Source organism: Schistocerca americana, chromosome 4 (assembly GCF_021461395.2).
Source record: "Schistocerca americana isolate TAMUIC-IGC-003095 chromosome 4, iqSchAmer2.1, whole genome shotgun sequence".
NCBI classification, from domain to species: domain Eukaryota; kingdom Metazoa; phylum Arthropoda; class Insecta; order Orthoptera; family Acrididae; genus Schistocerca; species Schistocerca americana.
This window is the reverse complement of record NC_060122.1, coordinates 201,111,463-201,135,087: the sequence shown is the minus strand read 5'-3', so window position 1 is coordinate 201,135,087 and position 23,625 is coordinate 201,111,463. Positions and strand designations below refer to the sequence as shown.

General features: G+C 42.8%; 1 protein-coding gene across 1 annotated transcript in view; it reads left to right on the top strand.

Annotated features, from left to right (window-relative positions):
• LOC124613347 (vegetative cell wall protein gp1-like) overlaps positions 1–23,625 on the top strand; it is a 76,666-nt gene that overhangs the window by 36,316 nt on the left and 16,725 nt on the right. The window contains exon 2 of the mRNA XM_047142044.1: positions 22,629–23,004. Within this exon, the coding sequence (XP_046998000.1) occupies positions 22,629–23,004 (376 nt within the window). The remainder of the gene's footprint in view (positions 1–22,628; positions 23,005–23,625) is intronic.

The following is a 23,625-nucleotide window of genomic DNA, read 5'->3' as shown; positions in this document are numbered from 1 at the left end:
TGACACATTGTTGGATGAACCATTCGCAGAAGTGTACCCGGGGAGGCCAAGCGGCTGCTGATAGTGCCTGCACACGCTGTACACGGTACGGATACAACTGGATCTCCCGTAGCACTCTCCATACAGTGACGTGGTCAACGTTACCTTGTACAGCAGCAACTTCTCTGACGCTGACATTAGGGTTATCGTCAACTGCACGAAGAATTGCCTCGTCCATTGCAGGTGTCCTCGTCGTTCTAGGTCTTCCCCAGTCGCGAGTCATAGGCTGGAATGTTCCGTGCTCCCAAAGACGCCGATCAATTGCTTCGAACGTCTTCCTGTCGGGACACCTTCGTTCTGGAAATCTGTATCGATACAAACGTACCGCGCCATGGCTATTGCCCCGTGCTAATCCATACATCAAATGGGCATCTGCCAACTCCGCATTTGTAAACGTTGCACTGGCTGCAAAACCACGTTCGTGATGAACACTAACCTACGTACTGGTGTGCTTGATGCTAGTACTGTAGAGCAATGAGTCGCATGTCAACACAAGCACCAAAGTCAACATTACCTTCCTTCAATCGGGCCAACTGGCGGTGAATCGAGGAAGTACAGTACATACTGATGAAACTAAAATGAGCTCTAACATGGAAATATGGAAATCAAGCGTTTCCGGACACATGTCCACATAACATCTTTTCTTTATTTGTGTGTGAGTAATGTTTCCTGAAAGTTTGGCCTTACCTGTTTGTAACACCCCATATATATATATATATACATATATATATATATATATATATATATATATATAATGACTCTTGTACATTATTAAGGTAAATATATTGTTAGTTCTCTATCAAAATCTTTCATTTGCTGAGTATGCCTGTCAGTAGTTAGTGCCTTCAGTAGTTAGAATCTTTTATTTAGCTGGCAGTATTGGCGCTCGCTGTATTGCAGTAGCTTGAGTGACGAAGACTTTTGTGAGGTAAGTGATTCATGAAAGGTATAGGTTATTGTTAGTCAGGGCCATTCTTTTGTAGGGTTTATTGAAAGTCCGACTGCATTGCGCTAAAAATATTGCGTGTGTCAGTTTAGTGTTGATCAGAATATGTAAAGAGAGTAATGTCTAAGTAAGTTCAGTTTTGCTCAGCTGTTTGAAAATCAAATAACGTAAGGGTTTTACCAGCACTGTCATTTATAATTTTCAGAGGGGATGTTTCAACTTTAGCCTCTTCAAAGTGTATACACTTTACCCTAAGAACAGCTGCAGTAAAATGTTATTGCACATATAGCAGTCCAACACGTCTTTACGTTATTACCTACGTCTTCACCATCAGATGATCTCCGTTTCTGACCTCCCTGTCAAGTTCATCCCGTAAGAGTTCAGTAGGATTTAAGTCAGTTAAATGACTAGACAAATCACATTCTTCAGTTCTTCACATTTCTGTTTTCTATTGACTTAAGCTCTGCACAATTTAGAAGCGTGTTTAGCATAATTGTCCAGCTGCAGACCAATAAGTCTGTTGCCAGACGGAACTACATCGTTAATTAGTACCCTGTGATGCCCTTCTTTCTTCGATGCCACTAGATCATCAGCTGAATCACCCGCAAAACAATCCCTCATCATGACGGACCCTCCACCATGCTTCAACGTTTCCGTCACACAGAAACTCCTCAAACATTCCCCATGAAGTCGACAAACAAACATTCGACGACTGATACCAAACACTTCAAAGTTAGATTCGTCCGTGAATAACATCTTAAGCACTGCTGCAGTCCCCAGTTTCTGCGTTGCTGAGCCCACTACAATCTTTTCACCTGTTTGCGTAATAAAGGTTTTTGACCTCAGTGCACCCATTTAAACCTTGTTCACGAAAATGGCGTTATACATTTCAGACACAGATTGGAGCTGCTGGTATATTATTTACTTAGTCGCTACTTTCAGGTGCAGTAACAATCCTCTAACGTATACTCTGTAGACGTATGAACTGGTCTAATCCTGGTACTCTGGCTTTGCACAACTGCACAGACTACCGAAGGATGCAAATTTATTGAAATAGCGTTTCAGCATCGAATGAAATGAGGTATCCTGCCTTTCATTCGATGCTGAGGTGCTATTCCAAACAGTGCGGTGCAGTGTTAGTGCAGTTGTGCAGTGTTACTGTGCCAGGATGGCGTAGTGGTTAGCACATCTGCCTAGAGAGCAGGAGACCAGGGTTTGATTCTCAGTCTTCGTACAAATTTTTATTCGTCACTTCAGTCAATATGGTACCAACACGATCAGGTAAACAAACACACTGCTAGATGCACGCAATGTACTGTAAACTAAAGTGAACTGACTTGCAACACAGACAGCTGAAGGAATGAGGCCTATTGTAGTACAACAGTCATAAACAAAGCACGCCACTGTTGTTGTGGATACTCATCAGCACCCCCATGCGAGAACAGCGAGTCAAATTCACTACAAAGGCATTTAGTATTTATACGTTTGTACTTGTTTTGTTATAAGAACAGTATATCATAGGATATTCAAAATGAAATCTTTGTCTTAACCACAAATACATAGTTGTGATGGATTATTGAGAAGTTTAACCAGTAGTGTGGATCACGTTTTACTAACTGTTACTGCAAGTTTTAGCTGAAATGGGCACTCTTCAGTTTTAACACCAAAATATACCACTTTCCACTCCTAGCAACAGCTGATGTAACGTCATGAAACAGGTCGAGCCAGTGGTAACAACAGTTATGTATTTTAGCTCGGTTTAATTAGATCGCCTTCTTGCCTGTCTGTCTGTTCAGTGCAAATTTTGTAATTGAATTTCTACTGACTTTATTTTGAGCTAGAGATTTGAAATTTTAAATTGAGCTCAGAAAGGGTTGGCAACACAGTACTATTTCGCTTCTTGTTAGTCTGATCCATGTTTTGCTTTAGAGGTTGGTGTGAGGGTGAAAGATTTCGTTAACACCTGACATCTCGACTGCCCAGCAGCACCAGCTTGTTGTGTTGGTAGTATCGGAGGAACTCTTATGACAGCTGCTAGACAGCACTGCTAACTCTGTGAGCACTAGTAAACTTGCAGCGCTGGAGTCGCTGCACCACCGGGCTGTGGTCTACTTCCTGGATAATTAGTGCTTGCAGTGGCACGATAAAGCTAGCCACAACACGGCTGTGCCCTCAGTTGTGTATCCACTGCGGTCTGATACCATTCTCATTATCCACCGTTGGTTTCGTCTATGCAGTGGGTTGTCGCTCTTTGCCTACTCGTCGAACTTTGTGATGCTGATGGGCGGTCTCCATTGTCTACTTTCCTCTTGGTAATGTCCTCCTGTACACACTCGGTTAACCACTGTTACCGGATGGACAGTCACAGTACTTTGCAACACTAAGGCAATAAAGAAAAAATAATTAATTTCATAAAAATAAATTTTCAATGTAACATCTCTTTAAATTGGAGTAAAACGTGCTGTTCTGATACATATTTATAAACCTTATAGATAGTTCTGGAAGTTTTTGGTTGTGAATTTTTAATACCAATAAAAAAACTTTAAGAAATATATTCAGAAATATATGCATCTGATAAGGAACAAGTAGGGTGAGGAGAAATTATTTTATACTTTGCAGTCTGATTTTAAAACGTGTTATACTAAAAACTTCATTTTATTTAAATAATTATCAGCGTTTAATTGGAACTCGATAAATACGGCCGAAACTGGAGGTAATAATTAATTAATCATAATCTACCCTTTACTTCTTTAACGAATGAATACTGTCGTGAAAAGAGGATGCAGCGAAAGCAAAATAAGGACAATGTAGTGTAGATGAATTAATCAGACGATAATGAGGGAACAAGATTAGAAAATGAGGCACCGAAAGTGGCAGAAGAATTCTGCGATTTGGACAGCAGAACAACTAATGATACCAGAGGTGAAGACGATATAAAATTCGGATGACAGCTGGAAGAGAGTTTTCCAGGAAAAGAGAAATATGTTAACGTATGATATAAGTAAGTGTTGGAAGTATTTTCTGAAATGGTAATAACAACGATCACAGTTTCATTTCATGTACATTTATTACGATTTAATGTGCCACAACCGGTTCTGTTCCAAACGAAAATCTTCATTTGACCTGCAGTTCAACAAGACAAAAATTAGGACCAATGCTATTAAAACATGTATATAATAAGTGACATTTGATCATACTGAAAGAGCACTGACAATCTGTGTAATTAATTCGGACAAATTGCTAGAAATGGGACGGTGGCATGACACAAATACGTCTAATTGTCATACATAGCACTGAAGGGTGCATTCTGCAACATGATGAGCATATGGAAACACATCTTCAACCGCTTGGAATAAGATGGTGGTGGTGGTTAGAGTTTAACGTCCCGTCGACAACGAGGTCATTAGAGACGGAGCTCATGCTCGGGTTAGGGAAGGATTGGGAAGGAAATTGGCCATGCCCTTTCAAAGGAACCATCCCGGCATTTGCCTGAAGCGATTTAGGGAAATCACGGAAAACCTAAATCAGGATGGCTGGAGACGGGATTGAACCGTCATCCTCCCGAATGCGAGTCCAGTGTGCTAACCACTGCGCCACCTCGCTCGGTGCTTGGAATAAGAGCTGCCTACAGTATTTGCATGGAATATAACAAGATACTGCACTATACTGGACTGTCTTGGCAGAACCATCAACGACAGCAGTAAATATGTAACTATATCGCACAGTACTTATCGAATGCGATATATCGATATTAACAAGTAATAAGCACATTAGACAGTCGTAAAGACCTTTAGTGCGAGCGTGTAGCCTAATAAATGCACATAAAAATAAACTCAGCTTAACAGTAAAATGCAAATTTACTTAATACACGCCGGCCACAGTGGCCGAGCGGTTCTAGGCGCTTCAGTCTGGAACTTCGAATCCTGCCTCGGGCATGGATGTGTGTGATATTCTTAGGTTAGTTAGGTTAACTAGCTCTAAGTTCTATGGGACTAATGACCTCAGATGTTAACCCCCACAGTGCTCAGAGCCATTAGAACTCAATACACTATTTACACCTTGAATGCGCAAGTGAAATCTTTTTAGGTGAACAAATTACAGAGATGACTTCCAATGGTAAAATACACCATAACGTTACTCAAACAGTGTGCCAAAACTGCATACAAACAAAAGAAATGGCTGTACATCGTTTTTTAGCGATGGTGTTGTACATAATTTTTTCTTTTGCTTTCGTATGTATGCAGTTTTGTAAATAGTAAACTTTCTTTTCACTTTTCCGGCTTAAGTTGCACAATTAAATCAAATAATGTTGATTTACTCATTGACCTGTCAGAATCCACGCTAATTTCTTAACAACCTCTCAAGTACTTTCCTTTCATTCGAGGACCTAGTTGGTGTTTTGTTACGCTCCTTGTTGCGATATGAAGCATTTTCCATTACAATAACACTATTGGATGGTAAATTTCGAATAATTACGGTAGTAGAAATCCATTTTGAAATTTTCATAGTTCAGTTATCCGTTATAGATGCAATATTGACCATAATAATCCTGCGGCTTCCATTAACATTGTACATGATACCGTCGACTCTAAGACCCTTACAGCGTTTTGAAAAAGTAATCCTGTTGTCCAACCTGGTTTCATCGCTATAGAAGAAACGTCTACCTTACTCTCTTAATTTCCATTAATGAACTAAATATTTGTATCGGCAGTTAATTACATCAATTTTGATTAACTTCTTGTAGCTGGGGTTCACACTTACTTATCATTTTGTGTATGACATCTCGGATGTCTGTGACTGTAAAATTATTGATTCATAAAACCCACCACTGCAGTTTCAGCCGTGTGGCCATCGTGAAATGGAATACAGCAAAAATGTGCTTCAGCAAATGCGAGAACCTTAAAAAGCCGTCGATAAATTTGTATAGTGGGTACTTAACGTTACCGCTGTTATTATCTTTTACATGAACCACATCAAATCTCTACTCTGACACCCTTTGTTACCGATTCGTTTTATTGCAACTAACGCTGAACTTTGTATTTACAGGTACTAGATTTTGATTTGATGAAGGCAGCAGCTGAAACGCCGTCATAAATAAAGTAGCGTATTAAGTCATTTAGAAATCCAATTACGAAGAGCAAATACGTCTAAAACATCAAGCGGACGGAGCCATTTCAAATGAAAAGAACATAAACAAAAAATTCCAGACTGAGATTTGTTGGAACAATCCTCAGGAAGTGCGATCTACCAACAAACGAGGTAACTTATCGAACTTTCGTGTGAATAACCGGTCAGTCTGGGATCTTAACCACACATGATTTATAGTCAAAGTGGAGAAAACTGAAAGAAAGAGCTATTTGCTAAGGATGAAAGCCTCACGGAGATCTTCATCCAACTCCAGTGGAAGATGTTACAAGAGAGGTGTTATGCATCAAATCAATGCGTACGTTGCTAGAGGAGCCCACCAACATATTGTTTTCCCCTGCGTGTATCTCACAAAGAGCCCATGAAGTAAACTAGAGAGATTCGAGCTTATATCACAAATTGTTCTTCCATTGCGACTTTTGCGACTGGAACAGGAAAGAGGGTAGGTGACAAAAGTACCTGAAGTACGTTCCTTCACACACGATAAGATGCGTTGTGAAATTTACAGGGTGGTCAGAGATAGTCTGAAAATGTTCTAAGAATGTTGCTGGTCAGATTGCGCAGAAAAATAATTGTTAAAAAAAATCGATACTTTGCGCCGTTTCCTAGTTAATTAACGTTAAAACTAGCCAATTAAGCCTTCGCGCACGCAAGTTACAGCGCCCGCTAGAGATGGTGTCGCCAACATGTTCATCGTTCAGTTTCCTAATACCGAACAAGACTGCGGTATAGTAACTGGACGTTGAAGGGTAGTAAGGATCGCACCCGAGCCAAGGGCTGAACGGCTACGCTATAGTGTATATGTCAGGCCGCTTAAACTACCACGTGCAGCTGTCTGATTGGCTAACATCAGTGCTGATCAACTCGGAAATATGGGTACGTCTTGTTTATCAGCAAAACCAACTTTCCAAAAACCATTAGAAGCTTTTGAAACTGTTTCCGGCCACCCTTCGACATCAGTGCTGATCAATTCGGAAATATGGGTACGTCTTGTTTATCAGCAAAACCAACTTTCCAAAAACCATTAGAAGCTTTTGAAACTGTTTTCGGCCACCCTTCGACGAAGATATACATCAGCTAATGGATACCCCTTGTCAAGAAGACACCGTTGAAGCGTGTGTTGCATCTATTCTTTTGTGGGGACATTTCAATGCAACGAAAGTGTACTTCTGGTTTAACTACCATCCACGAACTGAAGTAGCTGCCATAGTCCAGGGGTAGCTAATTCGAAAAGTATTCTAAATTTTTTGGGTCCTGTATCGATACCAGCCATTGCTTACTTTTCGAATAAGAATCAGCAGCAGTAGTGGCCAGAGGTACCCGATATAAAACGAGTCACCGTCATTCTACTAACGGCCTTGTCCACGAGGGCGAAAGAACGGATTGAGTTTCGGGGCTCCGTTGGGCTCTTGAGGTGGGAAATTGCACCAAAAGACAGATGAATCAGCAATGATCAACGGCATGTAAATCCAGAAGCCAATGGAAAGCACGCCATCAAACACACAGAGAGTAAACCGTAATTGTAAAAAATGTAATGATGATGTTTCCAGAGAGCAGGTATTCGTGGTTAGTCCGCCATTCCGAAAGCAAGGTGACCATGAGAGAAATATAGTGGAACCAACGAAAAATTAACATTCTACGAACTGGAGAATAAAATGTCAGAAATCTGAATGTTTTCGGGAAGTTAAATACACTACCGGCCATTAAAATTGCTACACCACGAAGATGACGTTATACAGACGCGAAATTTAACCGACAGGAAGAAGATGGTGTGACATGCAAATGATTAGATTTTCAGAGCATTCACACGAGGTTGGCGCCGGCACACGTGCACACGGCACACGTGCTGACATGAGGAACGTTTCCAACTGATTTCTCATACACAAACAGCAGTTGACTGGCGTTGCATGGTGAAACATTGTTGTGATGCCTCGTGTAAGGAGGAGAAATGCGTACCATCACGTTTCCAACTTTGATAAAGGTCGGATTGTAGTCTATCTCGATTGCGGTTTATCGTATCGCGATATTGCTGCTCGCATTGGTCGAGATCCAATGCCAGTTAGAAGTATATGGAATCGATAGGCTCAGGAGGGTAATACGGAACGCCGTGCTAGATCCCAACGGCGTCGTATCACTAGCAGTCGAGATGACAGGCATCTTATCCACATGCCTGTAATGGATCATTCAGCCACGTCTCGATGCCTGAGTCAACAGATGGGGACGTTTGCAAGACAATAACCATCTGCACGAACAGTTCGACGACGTTTGCAGATTCTGTTTACAGCATCATGATGGTCGCATCCGTGTTTGGCGACATCGCGGTGAACGCATACTGGAAGCGTGTATTCGTCATCGCCATACTGGCGTATCACCCGGCGTGATGGTATGGGGTTACACGTCTCGGTCACCTCTTGTTCGTATTGACGGCACTTTGAACAGTGGACGTTACGTTTCAAATATGTTACGACCCGTGACTCTACCCTTCATTCGATCCATACGAAACCTTACATTTCATCAGGATAATGCACGACCGCATGTTGCAGGTCCTGTACAGGCCTTTCTGGATACAGAAAATGTGCTACCCTGGCCAGCACATTCTCCAGATATCTCACCAATTGAAAACGTGTGGTCAATGGTAGCCGAACAACTGGCTCGTCGCAATACGCCAATTACTACTCCTGATGAATTGTGGTATCGTGTTGAAGCTGCATGGGTAACTGTACCCGTACACGCCATCCAAGCTCTGTTTGGCTCAATGCCCAGGCGTATCAAGGCCGTTATTATGGCCAGAGGTGGTTGTTGTGGTACTGATTTCTCAGGATCTATGCACCCAAATAGCGTGAAAATGTAATTACATGTCAGTTCTAGTATAATATATTTGTCCAATGAATACCCGTTTATCATCTGCATTTCTTCTTGGTGAAGCAGTTTTAATGGCCAGGAGTGTAATTTTAAAACGGACATGAAAAGACGTAAGCTAGATATATTGGTGTCAGTGAAGTGAAATGGAAAGAAGATTACGATTTCTGATCAGATTGATAGAATAGTATCAACAGGTACACAAAAAGGTGTAGCGGAATGTTTCGCCACGAATGATAGAAGAGCAGCGAGTGAGTTATTGTGAACACTTCAGTCATGGGATTATTCTCATCAGAATCGACAGAAAAGAAACGCCAACAACATAATTTGTGGTATACATGGAGACATTACAAACAGAAGATGAGGACCTACTGTTAGTATATGAGCATAGTGAAGGTGTAATTTAGTACGTAAAGGCAGAGGAAAATAAAATATCATGAGGGATAGAGACACTTCAGTAGTGGAAGTATAAGGAGACGTAGTTATGCGAGAATACTGGTGCCGTAGGAGGAATAAATAAAGAGAATTATGATTCCGTTCTGCAAGAAACTGAAGGTAGGAGTAGTGAATAGACTGTTCAAACATTGCAACAGGAGAAGGTATTCTTGGAAATGGCCTCGATTTATGGGAAGATTTCAGCTGGATTACATCATGGCAATACAGAGCCCTGCAACTCAGGTACTGGATTGTAAGGTGAACTCAGAAGCAGGTATAGACTCAGATCATAATGATGACGAGAACTTTAAGACAACTGTGCGCAAGAATCAATGTGGAGAGAAGTGAAATGCTTAATTTCTGAAGAATGATGTGGTGCGTTTGAAGTTCTCTATAGCTATAGAGACTGCGATGGAAACAGGTGGCTCAACTCAAGAAGAATGTACATCTCTGATAAAGCCAGTCACAGAAGTAGAACACACAACATAGACTGAAGGAAATAATTGCGACGTAACCTTCGTAATGGAAAAAGGACATCAATTCGTCAATAAAAGAAAGAATTACAAACATGCAATAATATGAGCTTCTATGGAATAAAATAATTAGGCAATGCGGGGAAGCTGAAACGAAATGGTTACAGGAAAAAATGGAAAGAAATAAAAAAGAAATGGTAGTCGGATGACATTAAAAACGAAGGCGCCAACATTAAATCGTAAGATACTATATTGTTAAAAAAGAAGCACTATAATCTGTTAGTTGACGATCGGCATGGCTTTAGGAAAGAGAATGGCAGTTTTGAGGATGCGTTTGATAATGGAAGCAAAATTTAAGAAAAATCAACGCTCGTTCATGGGATTTCTCGACGTAGAAAAGGCGTGCTACAACTTGAACCACTGTTTGATTTTCGAAATTCTGAAGAAAACAGGTATACGTCTTAGGGAGAGACGGGTAGCGTACAATATATGCAAAAACCAGTAGAGAACATTAAGAATAGAAGACAAAGAACGAAGTGCTTCGATCAGAAAGGTTATAAGGCAGCGTTTGTAGTGCTTCACCCTTTCTGATCAATCTATACATGGTAGAAGCAATGAGGAAAATAAAATGAATGTTAAGATTTAGGGTTAATACTCAGGGCGAAGAGATGTCAGTGATAATATTAGCTGGCGATATTGTTTTCCTTAGTCAAAACAACAAAAAATTAAATTACCTGTTCAATGGAATGATCGTCGCATTAATACACACTATAGATTGAGAGAGAACAATATAAAGATGACAGTAATGAAGAATATTATAAACAGTGTTAATGATAAACTATGGTGTTATAGAAGAATGTTGCAACTATTTGAACTAATAAGAAATTAGAATATTCTCTGTAGAATCGGCGGGGAAGGGAATATATGGTAAACATTGAAAAGAAGAAGAGACAAGATAATATAACATGGGTAAAGACAGCAAGGAATAACTACCATAGTACTTGATGGATTTGTAGAGTGTAATATCTGTAAGGAGAGACATGAACTGGAAAACATCCAACAAATAACCTAGGCTCTATTCGGAAATATCAGGGCTGGGTCACGAGAGGAATTTGTGGCCGGCAACATCTAACCCCTCAGATGGCAAATGAGCCCCCCTCCACACCACTCCCCACCCCATCAAAAAAAGAAGTCAAACTATTTTAATATAACTGGGTTCGTGTGATATAAATGATTTACATCGGTCAATGTAGGGTAATGCGTTACAGGGACAGCTCATTCACAGGAAAACGGTATATTCCTAAATAAATTCGTTTCCGCCAATATTTCCGGTTGATTACAGTCTGGCAAGTACAGAAAACTGTCAACTCGGAGGTACAGACTTAGTTCACTGTGTGAAGTGAAAAGACTATGTCATCTATATCCAAGGTTCGAATAGTTGGACCTGTGCACAAATAGAATAAAAATCCAGAAAGTCATCAGTGCCTCAGGTCGGAACATGTATTCCTTAAGAATGAACCCACAGTTTTCATTTGGAGGTTAGGAGATTCAGGTTCCCAAGAAGACGCTTGAAAAGAAAGTGTTTCCTAAGATACTGTAACCCGCCAGCGTCTTGATGGATTTGGAAATCATATTCTTCAGTTGTCGTATAATAACTAGAAACAAATTACTTAGGCATTATCAAACATTCTTGTTATTGCTGTTTCACAGCGGTCTCAAATCTGTATGGAGTACAGGAAATACTCAAGGCAACGATAACAAGAACGTGCTGTTGCAGACTACGGTTGTATGTACTGTAAAATCTGGACAAATGTTTGATGCTATAAAGAACAGATAAACACGCATCTTATATCCCACCGACATCGAAGGAACTATTTTGTCGTTTCAGAACAAAAACAGTCTTGGTTGCGAAATGCTGCAGCCAAGACTCTGAAACGCATTTAAACCGTTTGCTGTAACAGCCTGCAACGATGAAATGCGAAGTTTTCTATGTTATCATTGCTGTTTGGCCTTTTAGGGCGCTAAATAGGCATGGAATGATTTTTACGTCAATTACTCAAACGAGATTCATTGATGGTTCATTATCGGAATTTGATTTACACGTGGCATAATGGTATTCAGACTTAGTATAAGTAGATATTCCATCACGGATAGATGACAGGTAGGTTCGTAATTATTCAGGCAGACCATGCATCCATAATATGCTGCATGGAAATCTATCTTCTGCTTGACAGTTTCAATTTCCGTAAGACTACGCAAGTCAAATAGCGCCAGGCAACCGTCTTTTATTCCTTCGTTAATAGCTTTGTCTGTGTGTGAGCATACGATGTATTCAGTTCCTCACACCCCGTTGCTGACCGAAAATATAGTTTTACGTCTGAGGGACCTACTTCGGGGAGAAGAGAATCTTACAAAATTCTCAGGAGGTTGTAGATTCGATGCTCTGTGCCTGAATAGGGATTCATAAATATAATCATATGAATGTAGGAATATGTCTAATAAGTATAACATATGTCAAATTCTTAAAAGTGTATAAGATTAGATTCCAGGAACTTGTATTAAATAACTCTTTTTCGATACTGAAGCAGGAAAACGAATGGAAAAATGGCAGCATACAAATTTTACTAAGTGTTTTTTCCTGTTAAACACTTGCCACATTTTTGTTGTATTTCAGTCAACACTCTGTATCTCATATAGAGATGCCTTCCGTTTTTTGGCCATACAATATTATTACTCTTATGCCTACAATAATTACCAATAAAATGATAGCAAATCACAATCATTCGATTTTTTTCCGAAGTATGCTTTCCTCGTGTCTTTCACACTTGTTTCAAGGTATTTTTATTTTGTTTTATACTTTTTATGTCCTAATTTTCAGTAATCTTTGGTATGACTGATTTCTTTTCTCCACCGTCACACTGTGTGTATAGTGTCTTGGACAAGTTTACTTCATTTACACATAGAATCTCACCCAGTTTTTTCGTTAATAATTAATGTTGCATGTTGAGTATCAACTCATGTTTTTAACTTTTGTGTGTTAGATATTTTTTCTATCACTTACTAGCTAAACGTATATTATTTTGCCTGAACTACTGAGGTCACGTATCAGTAATGCGTACGAGGAGTGATGACTGCAGAATATTTTGAGAAATGGTAATGTAGTTGAAATGTATAAAAATGTATGTAGAATCGCTGGGTAATTACATACAAAGAGCCATGACTGAGAGGAGAAAAATAATCGACTGCTGATATCAGGAAGGTAGGACTGGCATTAATGTCTGTGAAACAAAGTAGTTACAGAGAAAATTGGTTGTGTGAAGTGTATGGCTCGCTGTTGCTGTACTAGCTTGAACGGCACAGTTAGAATTGCATGCAACGTAAGAGTTTAAAAGAAATAGCTAAATAGCAGGACTGTAATTATGTACCCACGATAGGAGCAGGTACAGCGTTCTGATTCCAAAATTACCAATATTTCAAATTGTACGAAAAAGATAACATGTTGACTTGTACAAATAAGAGATTTTGTCGAAGATGAGATTTTTTCGAAGATAGCCTAAAACTCTTGCTTTCACTGAGGCATTTTATAGCTAAGTTTATTACGTTTCAAGCCCCACTTGTCAGCGAGCCTTATAGATTGTGACTCAGCTGGTAAGTTACGCCCATCTGCGTCCATCTATTGACAAGTAATACACGGTGATGAACATTGTCGCTAGGACTGGATGTAGTGGCGGCCAATTGTGCGTGCGTGACGGTAGACTGATAGCCCCTTCTGTAGTCTGGCCCTATGGCATCAAGTGTTATACTGCTCTTGTGTAACGCAGACTAGCTTGTCGATCCCACAGACAGCCACAATATTTTACGAACAACATTTTAAATGCTGTCTCTGTCTACATCTTTCAATTTACATACCGGATGATCAAAAAGTCAGTATAAATTTGGAAACTGAGTAAATCAGGGAATAATGTAGATAGAGGTACAAATTGACACACATGCTTGGAATGACATGGGGTTTTATTAGAACCAAAAAAATACAAACGTTCAAAAAATGTCCAACAGATGACGCTTCATATGATCAGAATAGCAATAATTAGCATAACAAAGTAAGACAAAGCAAAGATGAATTTTTCGTAAATATATCGACAATGCTGCAAGACAACGGAAATGAGACACTCTCCTTCGTGAAATTGGCTCCCGAATGAAACTGTGTAAATACGGTATTGTATGCAGCTGACCAAATAGTAACACAAAAAACAGAAAATTATATACGATATTTAGCTACCTGTTTAAGTCAAAATAAACTACTATTGCGTAAAGGTACGTATTATTCGCACATACCAAGTTGGCACTAAACGAGTGGCCAATCGGAGGGACCGCAAATGGGAAATGCATTTATGGTCGCTCCCATAAGCTTCCGCACTCCTTGTTAACTTGATTTCGCAGGTAATATCATCTGCAGCACTTCGCTCTTGCGCATTTTACCTTCAGGCTATAAACCTGTTCAAAATGGTTAAAATGAGCACTATGGGACTTAACTTCTGAGGTCATCAGTCCCCTAGAACTTTGAACTACTTAAACCTAACTAACCTAAACACATCACACACACCCATGCCCGAGACAGGATTCTAACCTGCGACCGTAGCGGTCACGCGGTTTCAGACTGTAGCGCTTAGAACCGTTCGGCCACTCCGGCCGGCTATAGACCTGTAATATATTTTTTAAAATATATTGAATTTGCAAGATTCTGACATTCTGTTGTTGTAGGTTAACTCTGGAATATATAACATCCTCTCATCCGTGCTTAATTTCTGATGCAGTATTCGATACAATAATCTTCACTTGTGCTGTCATTGGAGCCAGTTGGTAATCTGGCACTTTTACACGAAGTTGAGGTCTTACAACCATCCGCTATTCTACGGCATAAGGCTGATAGCGGGAAGAGGATTGCGGGTTGCAGGCAGTCAGCTGCGGCAGAGCTGTGTGTGTTTCTCGCAAATCTGTCGGCTGGGCGAGCGGTGCGCAGGAAGTCCGGCTTTCGAGCGCCAAGTCAGGGGCCTCCACTACTCCCCCTCCCCAAAGCAGCAGGCAGTATATCGAAGACAGCAGCATCGAGAGGCTCCACAAAAGCTAACTCAACAAGAAAAATCTAGATGGCAATATACATTTATTCGTCTGAAGATAGTCTTGTGATGGTCGAAACTTTTTCTCGTTTTGATGGACAACGGCTCTAAATGGAGCATGAACTGCTGTATCACGGTAATCATGCAGCAGACTACCTTGTAGGTAGGGCATCCACAGCTATGAGTAGTCACGGAGAGTATTAATGACCGCTCCAGTTGTATTTAGTCCTTTATTATTATTAATAAGAGGGGACGTCCAAGAACGAAGGGCTCAGATTAAAAAGGATGTAAGGCAGAGATGTAGTCTTTCCCCACTCCTGTTCAATCTGTACATCGGAGAAGCAATGGAAAGCAGTGGAAATAAATTCAGGGTGAAAGGATGTCAATTATACGATTCGTTGATGACATTGCTATCCTGAGTGTAAGTGAAGAAGAATTACTTGTTATGCTGAATGGAATTAAGAATATGAATTGAGAGTAAATCGAAGAAAGACGAAAGTAATGAGAAGCAGCAGAAATGAGGATAGCGAGAAACTTAACTTCAGGATTAATGGTTACAAAGTAGATAAAGTTAAGGAATTCTATTACCTAGGCAGCAAAATAACCACTGACGGACGGAGCAAGGAGGACATCAAAACCAGAATGACACTGGCAAAACGGGCATTGCTGGCCAAGAGAAGTCTACTAATATCAAACTTTGGCCTTAATTTGAGAAAGAAACTTCTGAGAATGTACGTCTGGAGCACAGCATTGTATGGTAGTCAAACGTGAACTGTGGGAAAACTGGAACACAAGAGAATCAAAGCACTTCAGATAAGGTGCTACAGGCGAATGTTGAAAATTAGGGGACTGATAAGGTAAGGAATCGGAGAGGAAAGGAATATGTGGAAATCACTTAGAAGGAAAAAGGACAGGATGATAGTGTAACGCCGGAAATGCATATCCTCCTATTTCCATCTATTGTACTATTAATTTTTTCCTTATTTTGTTGCCTGAATATATGACATTTCTGTGCCTTTATATATTGTAATTGTTTTACTATTTATATATATATATATATATATATATATATATATATATATATATATATGTCGATGTATAATTGGTTTGTTTTCTAAATATTATTTGTATTTTACGCTGGGTCTTGCCTAGGGAAACTGTGCTATCGAACGAATACGTCGATAGGTCGTTTGGAGAACCAAAGTGTTTAGGATCTTTCGTAGTGTGAACTCGGCCGCGTGAGGTGCGGGCAGAGAGAATCTGGTGGGAGGAGGGCTGTGGAGCAGGTGTGCTGAGTGACGCTCCCGCGAGTTGCCGCGCTTTCGGGGTTTGGCAGCATGTAATTGCGCTCGACTTGCTATGACAGTTTCTGACACGGTGTCGCGGAAGGGAAGCATTAGCTGGCGCACATCAAGAGCCCGTTTCGCCTGGTGACCGTGTCGAGAAGAAGGCGCGCCAACATCCAGCTTCTGCATCAGCGACGGCCGACAATGAGTGACTGTCGCCACCTCCTCGTTCGACGGCTTCAAACCTTCAATCAGCGAACAAGGAAGACTGGAAGCACGTAAAGTTCTAGAATTGTATGGCAGACTTCAGCTTTTAAAATCGTTGCATCACAAAATTACAGCAACTTAGCATGAACCTTTGTTGCTCATTGTCCCAATTGCATTACCATTCGGGGTCCCTTCCTTTTCCGAAATGAACCCGAGTGTCGTTGAAATTCAGATGCCAGCATTAAAGTAATATCATTCCATTTCACTGCTCTAATTTCAAAGTTCAGTTAAGGTATTCATAGCTGGCTACAACATTTAGATTACACAAGTACAAATTAAGAGTGCGATTTTTGTTAGCATATTTTAGCTTACCTGTGACTGCAGCTCAGTTTGGTACGTACTAAATGTTACTATTGTTAATTGTCCAGAATCATTTAATTCAAGTTCAAAGTTAAATCTCTTATTTCTAAATTGCGTAGATTCAAGTAGCTTTTGAAATGATTCTTGAGGTAGCCCAAGACTAACCTTATTTTACTGAATTTCGTAGTGCTTCAGAATCAAATCTCACTATTAATTTCAGTCACTAAATTAACTTTCAATTTTCCGATTTTATTAATTCTTTTCCTAAATAAAGTCAGAGTGTAGCGAAATTTATTACTTCTGACAAACTTTCAGTTTTCACACTACACGTGCCAACCTTCAGTTGCCACGCTTCTACTGATAATTATATGTGTAATAACCTTTCTTTTTCAGTTACTATAGTAATTGTCCATAGGACTGGCGACCGTAATTTCCCCCAAATCTCAAATATCTGATTACCGCTAGTTAATTGTTAACGTAACGGCCGCACATTTACTTTCTTTATTAACTTTACCCCTTTTCAAAATTAATTTCCACCAGTTTCATTTGCATTTTTCCTTTCATTTAGATGTAACCCTTTCCTCCCTCTTTACCGACAGATTAACTTCGGTGACGATTGCTTTTCCCAAATTTCCATTAGGTACACGTGGTTTAATTTTTCACTGTCATTAAGGTCGATAAGTGAGGAGGAGGTTACAATAGGACATCTGTTAAGGCATCAGGGAATAACTTCCACGGTACTAGAGGGACCTGCAGAGGGTAAAAACTGCAGAGGAAGACCGAAATTGGAATACATCCAGTAAATATTTGAGGACGTAGGTTACAAGTGCTACTATCAGATCAAGAGGTTGGGACAGGAGGAATTCGTGACGGGTTGCATCAAACCATTTAGAAAACTTACGACCTGAGAAGAAAAGTTACTTGATAACTAGCGCTTTCGTGGCACTGTCAGTAGGTAACTATGACAGAGGAAGCAGCCACGTCCCCTGTATACGCAGTGCCGTATAGATAGCCGAAGCAGACCCATCCTGTTATATCCTAGCCAGTAATGCCACCCGAGCCCGCTGCCAAAAGGTTGGCAGCATCAAAGTCCGGACGCCGTCCGCATAAGCAGCGCCAGCGAGACAGGAAATCGCCGCAAGTCTGCGCGCGCCACCGCTGGCTTCTGGGTTCTTAAGCGCTGGAGTCGCGAGCGCTAGGACAGTTCTGTATTCGCCGCTCAGTTGTATACTCGCCACCGAATTGTGTACTTGCTAGTCAGTTGTGTGTTCATCGCAGCAGAGTTGTTGTTTGTCGTCAGCCGACGCTGACCTAGCCGCTCCGACTCGAACTAGACAGATTTCTGTAGACACGGAGTTCACTACTGTGTTTCTGTATCTTCGTTAATAAAGATAAGTACCGACTTTTATTTAATCAGAGTGTTTGGGTTTTCATCTTTCTGTTCACTGTTCCAGCGGACCGGTCGGCCCGCTATTAAAAGTGTGGTGGTGACTTCGTAAGCCGTTTCTACAGCGAATTGCTTGTCGCTACGAACGCCGCCACAAAACTGGCGACGAGGGATTCCGAACTCCTGTGCAGGGCTGGTTCAACTTGTTTCTGGTTATACTAATTATAGCGATAAAATTTTGGGGGCTGGTTTAATTTGTGTTCACTATGTCTGCCGAATTACAACAGTTGATCTTGTTACAGAGTCAGCAAATACAAAGTTTAGTGGAAGCAATCGCCAAACATGCGGCTAATCCTCCAACACAAAAGGAACAAGCACAGGCAGCACCACCTTTCCGTGCTTTTGATGCATCAAGAGAAGAATGGCGAGAATATTTCGCGCAGTTGCAGGCGCACATGACAGTCTACAAAATCACGGGTACTGAGCGGCTGCTTTATTTAATTTCCACTGCAGGCGTGGAAGTCTATCGACTACTTTGTAAGTTGTTCCCGGAATCCAAGCCAGAAGCTGTAGACTATGACGTTGTTGTTAACAAGCTTGCTGAGTATTTCGAGTCGCGAGTTCATGTGGCAGCAGCCAGATTCAAGTTCTTCAGATTGAAGAAACTGCCACATCAATCTAATAAGCAGTGGTTAACAGATTTACGGGGCCTCACCCGTCAGTGCCGATTTAATTGTGTGTGTGGAGCTTCCTACAGTGATGTCATGTTACGAGACGCTATTACTCAAAACATTGCAGATCCTCGTATTCGTGCTGCTATCTTAAAGTTGCCTGACCCGTCATTAGAGACTGTGATGAACATCATTGAAGCCCAAGATACTTTTGACTATGCTGAGTGTGAGTTAGATCAGCCATGTATTTCTCAAATTGCCTGTGCCAAGCAAGTTATGTCACGCCCGCGGCCCCACCGGCAGAGTCAGACTGTAAACACTAGCCGGCCGCGTCATGTTAAACACATTCGTCAGCCGCGTGTGCAAAATGATAGAGTTAAGTCTTGCCCTAAGTGTGTTCCTGCTCATCCTCATGAACGTTGCCCGTTAAGAAACGCGGTTTGTCACTTTTGTCAAAGGAAAGGACACATCCAGACTGTTTGTTTGCGTAAACGCAAGAACGATTCTAGTGCTGCCCAGCCCATGGATATTCATGTTCTTCAAAGCCAGCCCGCCCAGAAGGTCGCGTTTAAAGACTCTTCCACGGTTCGTGTGGGTAATAAACTTGTTCGCAATAAGCCACCCACCCAGCCCTCTGCTATGCGACCCAGGCGTAATTCAAACGCTGTAAAAAGTAATGTACAGACTGCAAGTGAAGCGGGAGTTGTTGTTCCACCCGCCCAACCCACGAGTTGTCGTAAGCAGCGAACACGCGCTAAACGCGCTGATTTTGTGTCTTCCGCCTCCACTGCACCGATCCAGAGACAGTGTAACAAACTATTTGTGAAGCTACGCATCCAGGATAAGACCTTCAATTTTCAATTAGAGACTGGTGCGTCTGTGACTCTCATAAATAGTGCTACGTATGCGGCTATCGGCCGCCCTAAACTTTCAGCGGCAAAACATTCTTTGGCTACTTATAGTGGAGAACAAATTCCTGTGTTAGGTGTATGTAGCGTGCCAGCCACATTCCGTGGCAATACCAAAACAGTTTCATTCACAGTGCTCCGCGCTACAGACAGTGTAAACATTTTCGGATTAGACTGTTTTGACTTGTTTGGCCTGTCTATCCAGGACAATGTGTTGCAAATTAATTCTGTTGTTGTTCCTCAAGACAGCATAACCGATTTGTGTAAACGATACAGTGACATATTTAAAGACGAACTAGGTTGTGCTGCGAACTTTGCCGCTCATATTACGTTAAAAGATAATGCTCAGCCTCGATTTTTTCGTGCTCGTCCAGTGCCTCACGCCCTCCGGGCACCTGTAGCAGCTGAACTTCGTCGTTGGCAAAACAACGGTGTTATTCAACCCGTTTCAGCGAGCCAGTGGGCTTCTCCCTTAGTTATTATACAGAAACCGTCTGGAAAGTTACGTTTGTGTGCTGATTTTAAGTCGACAGTTAATCCTCAGACTGTCATTGATTCTTTTCCTTTGCCTAGACCGGACGAGCTGATGGATAAGTTAGGGGAAGCTCGTTTCTTTTCCAAAATTGATCTCCGTGAAGCATATTTGCAATTGCCCCTCGGCGAGCAATCACAACAGTATTTTGTCATAAACACGTCGTTGGGGTTGTTCCGTTTTCTGCGTTTGCCTTTTGGTTGTGCGTCAGCTCCAGCTGTTTTTCAGCGTTTTTTGTCACAACTTCTGGCTAATGTGCCATCGTGTTGCAACTATTTAGACGATATTGTTGTGTCCGGTCGGACGCCTGCTGAACATTTCCGTAATTTGGAGTGTTTGTTTACAGTGTTGTCTCAGGCAGGCCTACGTTGCAACATCGATAAATGTTCATTTTTCCTCACGGAGATGGAGTATCTGGGACATGTTATTAATGCTCAAGGCATTCATCCCTCCCAGTCACATTTAGCAGCTCTTCGTGATTTGCCCGCCCCTCGCAATCTGCATGAATTGCTAGCAGTTCTTGGCAAATTGACATATTATATTAGGTTTATACCTAATGCATCACAGATTGCTGCACTGTTGCATCGTCTCCGCCGTAAGAATGTTCCGTTTGTGTGGTCAGCTGATTGCCAATCAACCTTTCAGCAGCTTAAAGAGGCTTTATTGTCTGGTCCATTGCGACCCTAACAAGCCTCTGGTGTTAGCTTGTGATGCCTCTTCTTTCGGCCTCGGTGCTGTGTTGTCTCACCGAGTCGGTAACACCGAACGTCCTATTGCGTTCGCGTCTAAATTGCTAATCACAGCTCAGTGTAATTATAGCCAATTGGACAAGGAAGCGTTGGCTATTGTGTTCGGTGTCACAAAATTCCATCACTACCTCTATGGTAGACCATTCTATTTAGTAACAGATCACAAGCCCCTGACGTCACTGTTTCATCCGTCTAAACCAGTTCCTCAGCGGACAGCTCAGAGACTACAACGTTGGGCTCTTTTGTTATCACAATACCAGTATGAGATACTGTATCGCCCTACAGCTCAGCATGCAAACGCTGACGCGCTTTCTAGATTGCCGATTGCTGCGGATGATGTCTTCGATTCCTCTGACGACTCTTGCCATCAGATTGACGCCGATAAGCATCAATCCCTCCGGGATTTTCCGATTGATTATCGTCAGGTGGCACGTGAGACAGCTACGGATCCTCATCTGAGTTTACTATTACGTTTTGTTCAACGTGGTTGGCCGTCCAAGGCAAAGGACATATCGGATCCTCTGGTTCGTCGCTATTATCCGCAACGTCATCTGTTGTCTGTTTCGCGCGGAGTTTTGCTGTTACGCACCGAGAATGACCAGCTTCGTGTAGTGGTTCCCCAAGTGCTCCAATCCAAGGTCCTCGACTTGTTGCATCAAGGTCATTGGGGAGTGGTCCGCACCAAGCAGCTTGCCCGCCGTCATTGTACATGGATCGGCATTGATAAGCAGATTACGCAGATGTCTACAGATTGTTCGACGTGTGCCGAACACCAAGCTGCTCCGCCTCAACGCTATTTTGAGTGGGCGCGCCCTGCCGGTCCCTGGCAGCGAGTACATATTGATTTCGCTGGTCCATATTGGAATTCTCGTTGGCTCATCGTGATAGATGCATTTAGTAATTTTCCGTTTGTTGTGCCCATGCAGTCTACAACGTCTGCACAAACTATACAGGCGTTGACTTCAATTTTTTGTATTGAGGGTCTTCCAGAAATTTTAGTGGCTGACAATGGTCCACAATTTACCTCTGCTGAATTTGAAAGTTTTTGTTCTGCCAATGGCATTCGCCATGTTCTTACTCCGCCGTTCCACCCTCAATCGAATGGTGCAGCGGAACGTTTTGTACGCACATTCAAGGATCATATGGACCGCCTTCGTGCTACGCACTCTCGTCAGCAGGCCCTCATCACGTTCCTGTCGTTGTACCGGACCACGCAACGCGACGGCCCTTCGCCTGCAGAGCTTCTCCACGGCCGTCGTCATCGCACCCTATTGCGGTTGTTGCACCCCCCGGATCGACCCGCCGCTTCTGAGCATCGCACGCGTTTTCAGCGCAACGACGCCGTTTTTTCAGAGTTTATCACGGTCGCCGTCGTTGGGTACGTGGTACCGTGATAAGTGTCCAGGGTCGCGGTTTTTATACTGTTCAAGGTTCTACTGGGGTGCACAGGAGGCATCAGAACCAGTTACGCCGCGCTGGCCGCCTGGATTCTGCCGCTCGTTCTTTGTCCACAGATTTGGTCCGCGGCGGGTTCCAGCCGCGCCTTCCGACTTTGCTGCCGCCCCCAGGGCAGCAGCAGCAGCCGTCGCCGCTACCACGCCGACAGCCCCTCCCGTTGATGCCTCCCGCGCAGCTTCATCCGGGAGCGCCCCAGGTGGTCGCTCCGGCGCCTGCGGTCCCTCTTCAGTCGCCACCGCCTTCGGAGCTGATAGACGTCGACCCCTCAGCCGGGCCGCCTTCCCAAGCGGTGGCTGTGCAGCCTGTCCTGCAGCCGCTTTCCTTGGGCACCCCCAAGGAGTCCGACACCGCAGCGCCTTGTCCGGCGCCCACTCAGCAGCCGTCGACGCAGCGTCAGGAGACGCTGCCTCTCTTCAAGGGTCCCGACGCCCCGTCGCGTGCAGTACCAGAAGCTGCGCCCGTGGTCACAGGCGTGCACCCTGACCTCGGTTTTCAGTCGGTGTTTCCCGAGGCCCCGCGCAGCCAATGCTGGGGTGCGGACCGGGGACTGCCACCGACAACAGTCTCCGCCCCGGTCTCTTCTGCTACGCCTGCGGCCAGACCCCTCCCCCGCCGTCGACGCTCGCCACGTCATTATTCAACGACGGTGCGGCGATTTGGGGGGGAGGAGTGTTATATCCTAGCCATTAATGCCACCCGAGCCCGCTGCCAAAAGGTTGGCAGCATCAAAGTCCGGACGCCGTCCGCATAAGCAGCGCCAGCGAGACAGGAAATCGCCGCAAGTCTGCGCGCGCCACCGCTGGCTTCTGGGTTCTTAAGCGCTGGAGTCGCGAGCGCTAGGACAGTTCTGTATTCGCCGCTCAGTTGTATACTCGCCACCGAATTGTGTACTTGCTAGTCAGTTGTGTGTTCATCGCAGCAGAGTTGTTGTTTGTCGTCAGCCGACGCTGACCTAGCCGCTCCGACTCGAACTAGACAGATTTCTGTAGACACGGAGTTCACTACTGTGTTTCTGTATCTTCGTTAATAAAGATAAGTACCGACTTTTATTTA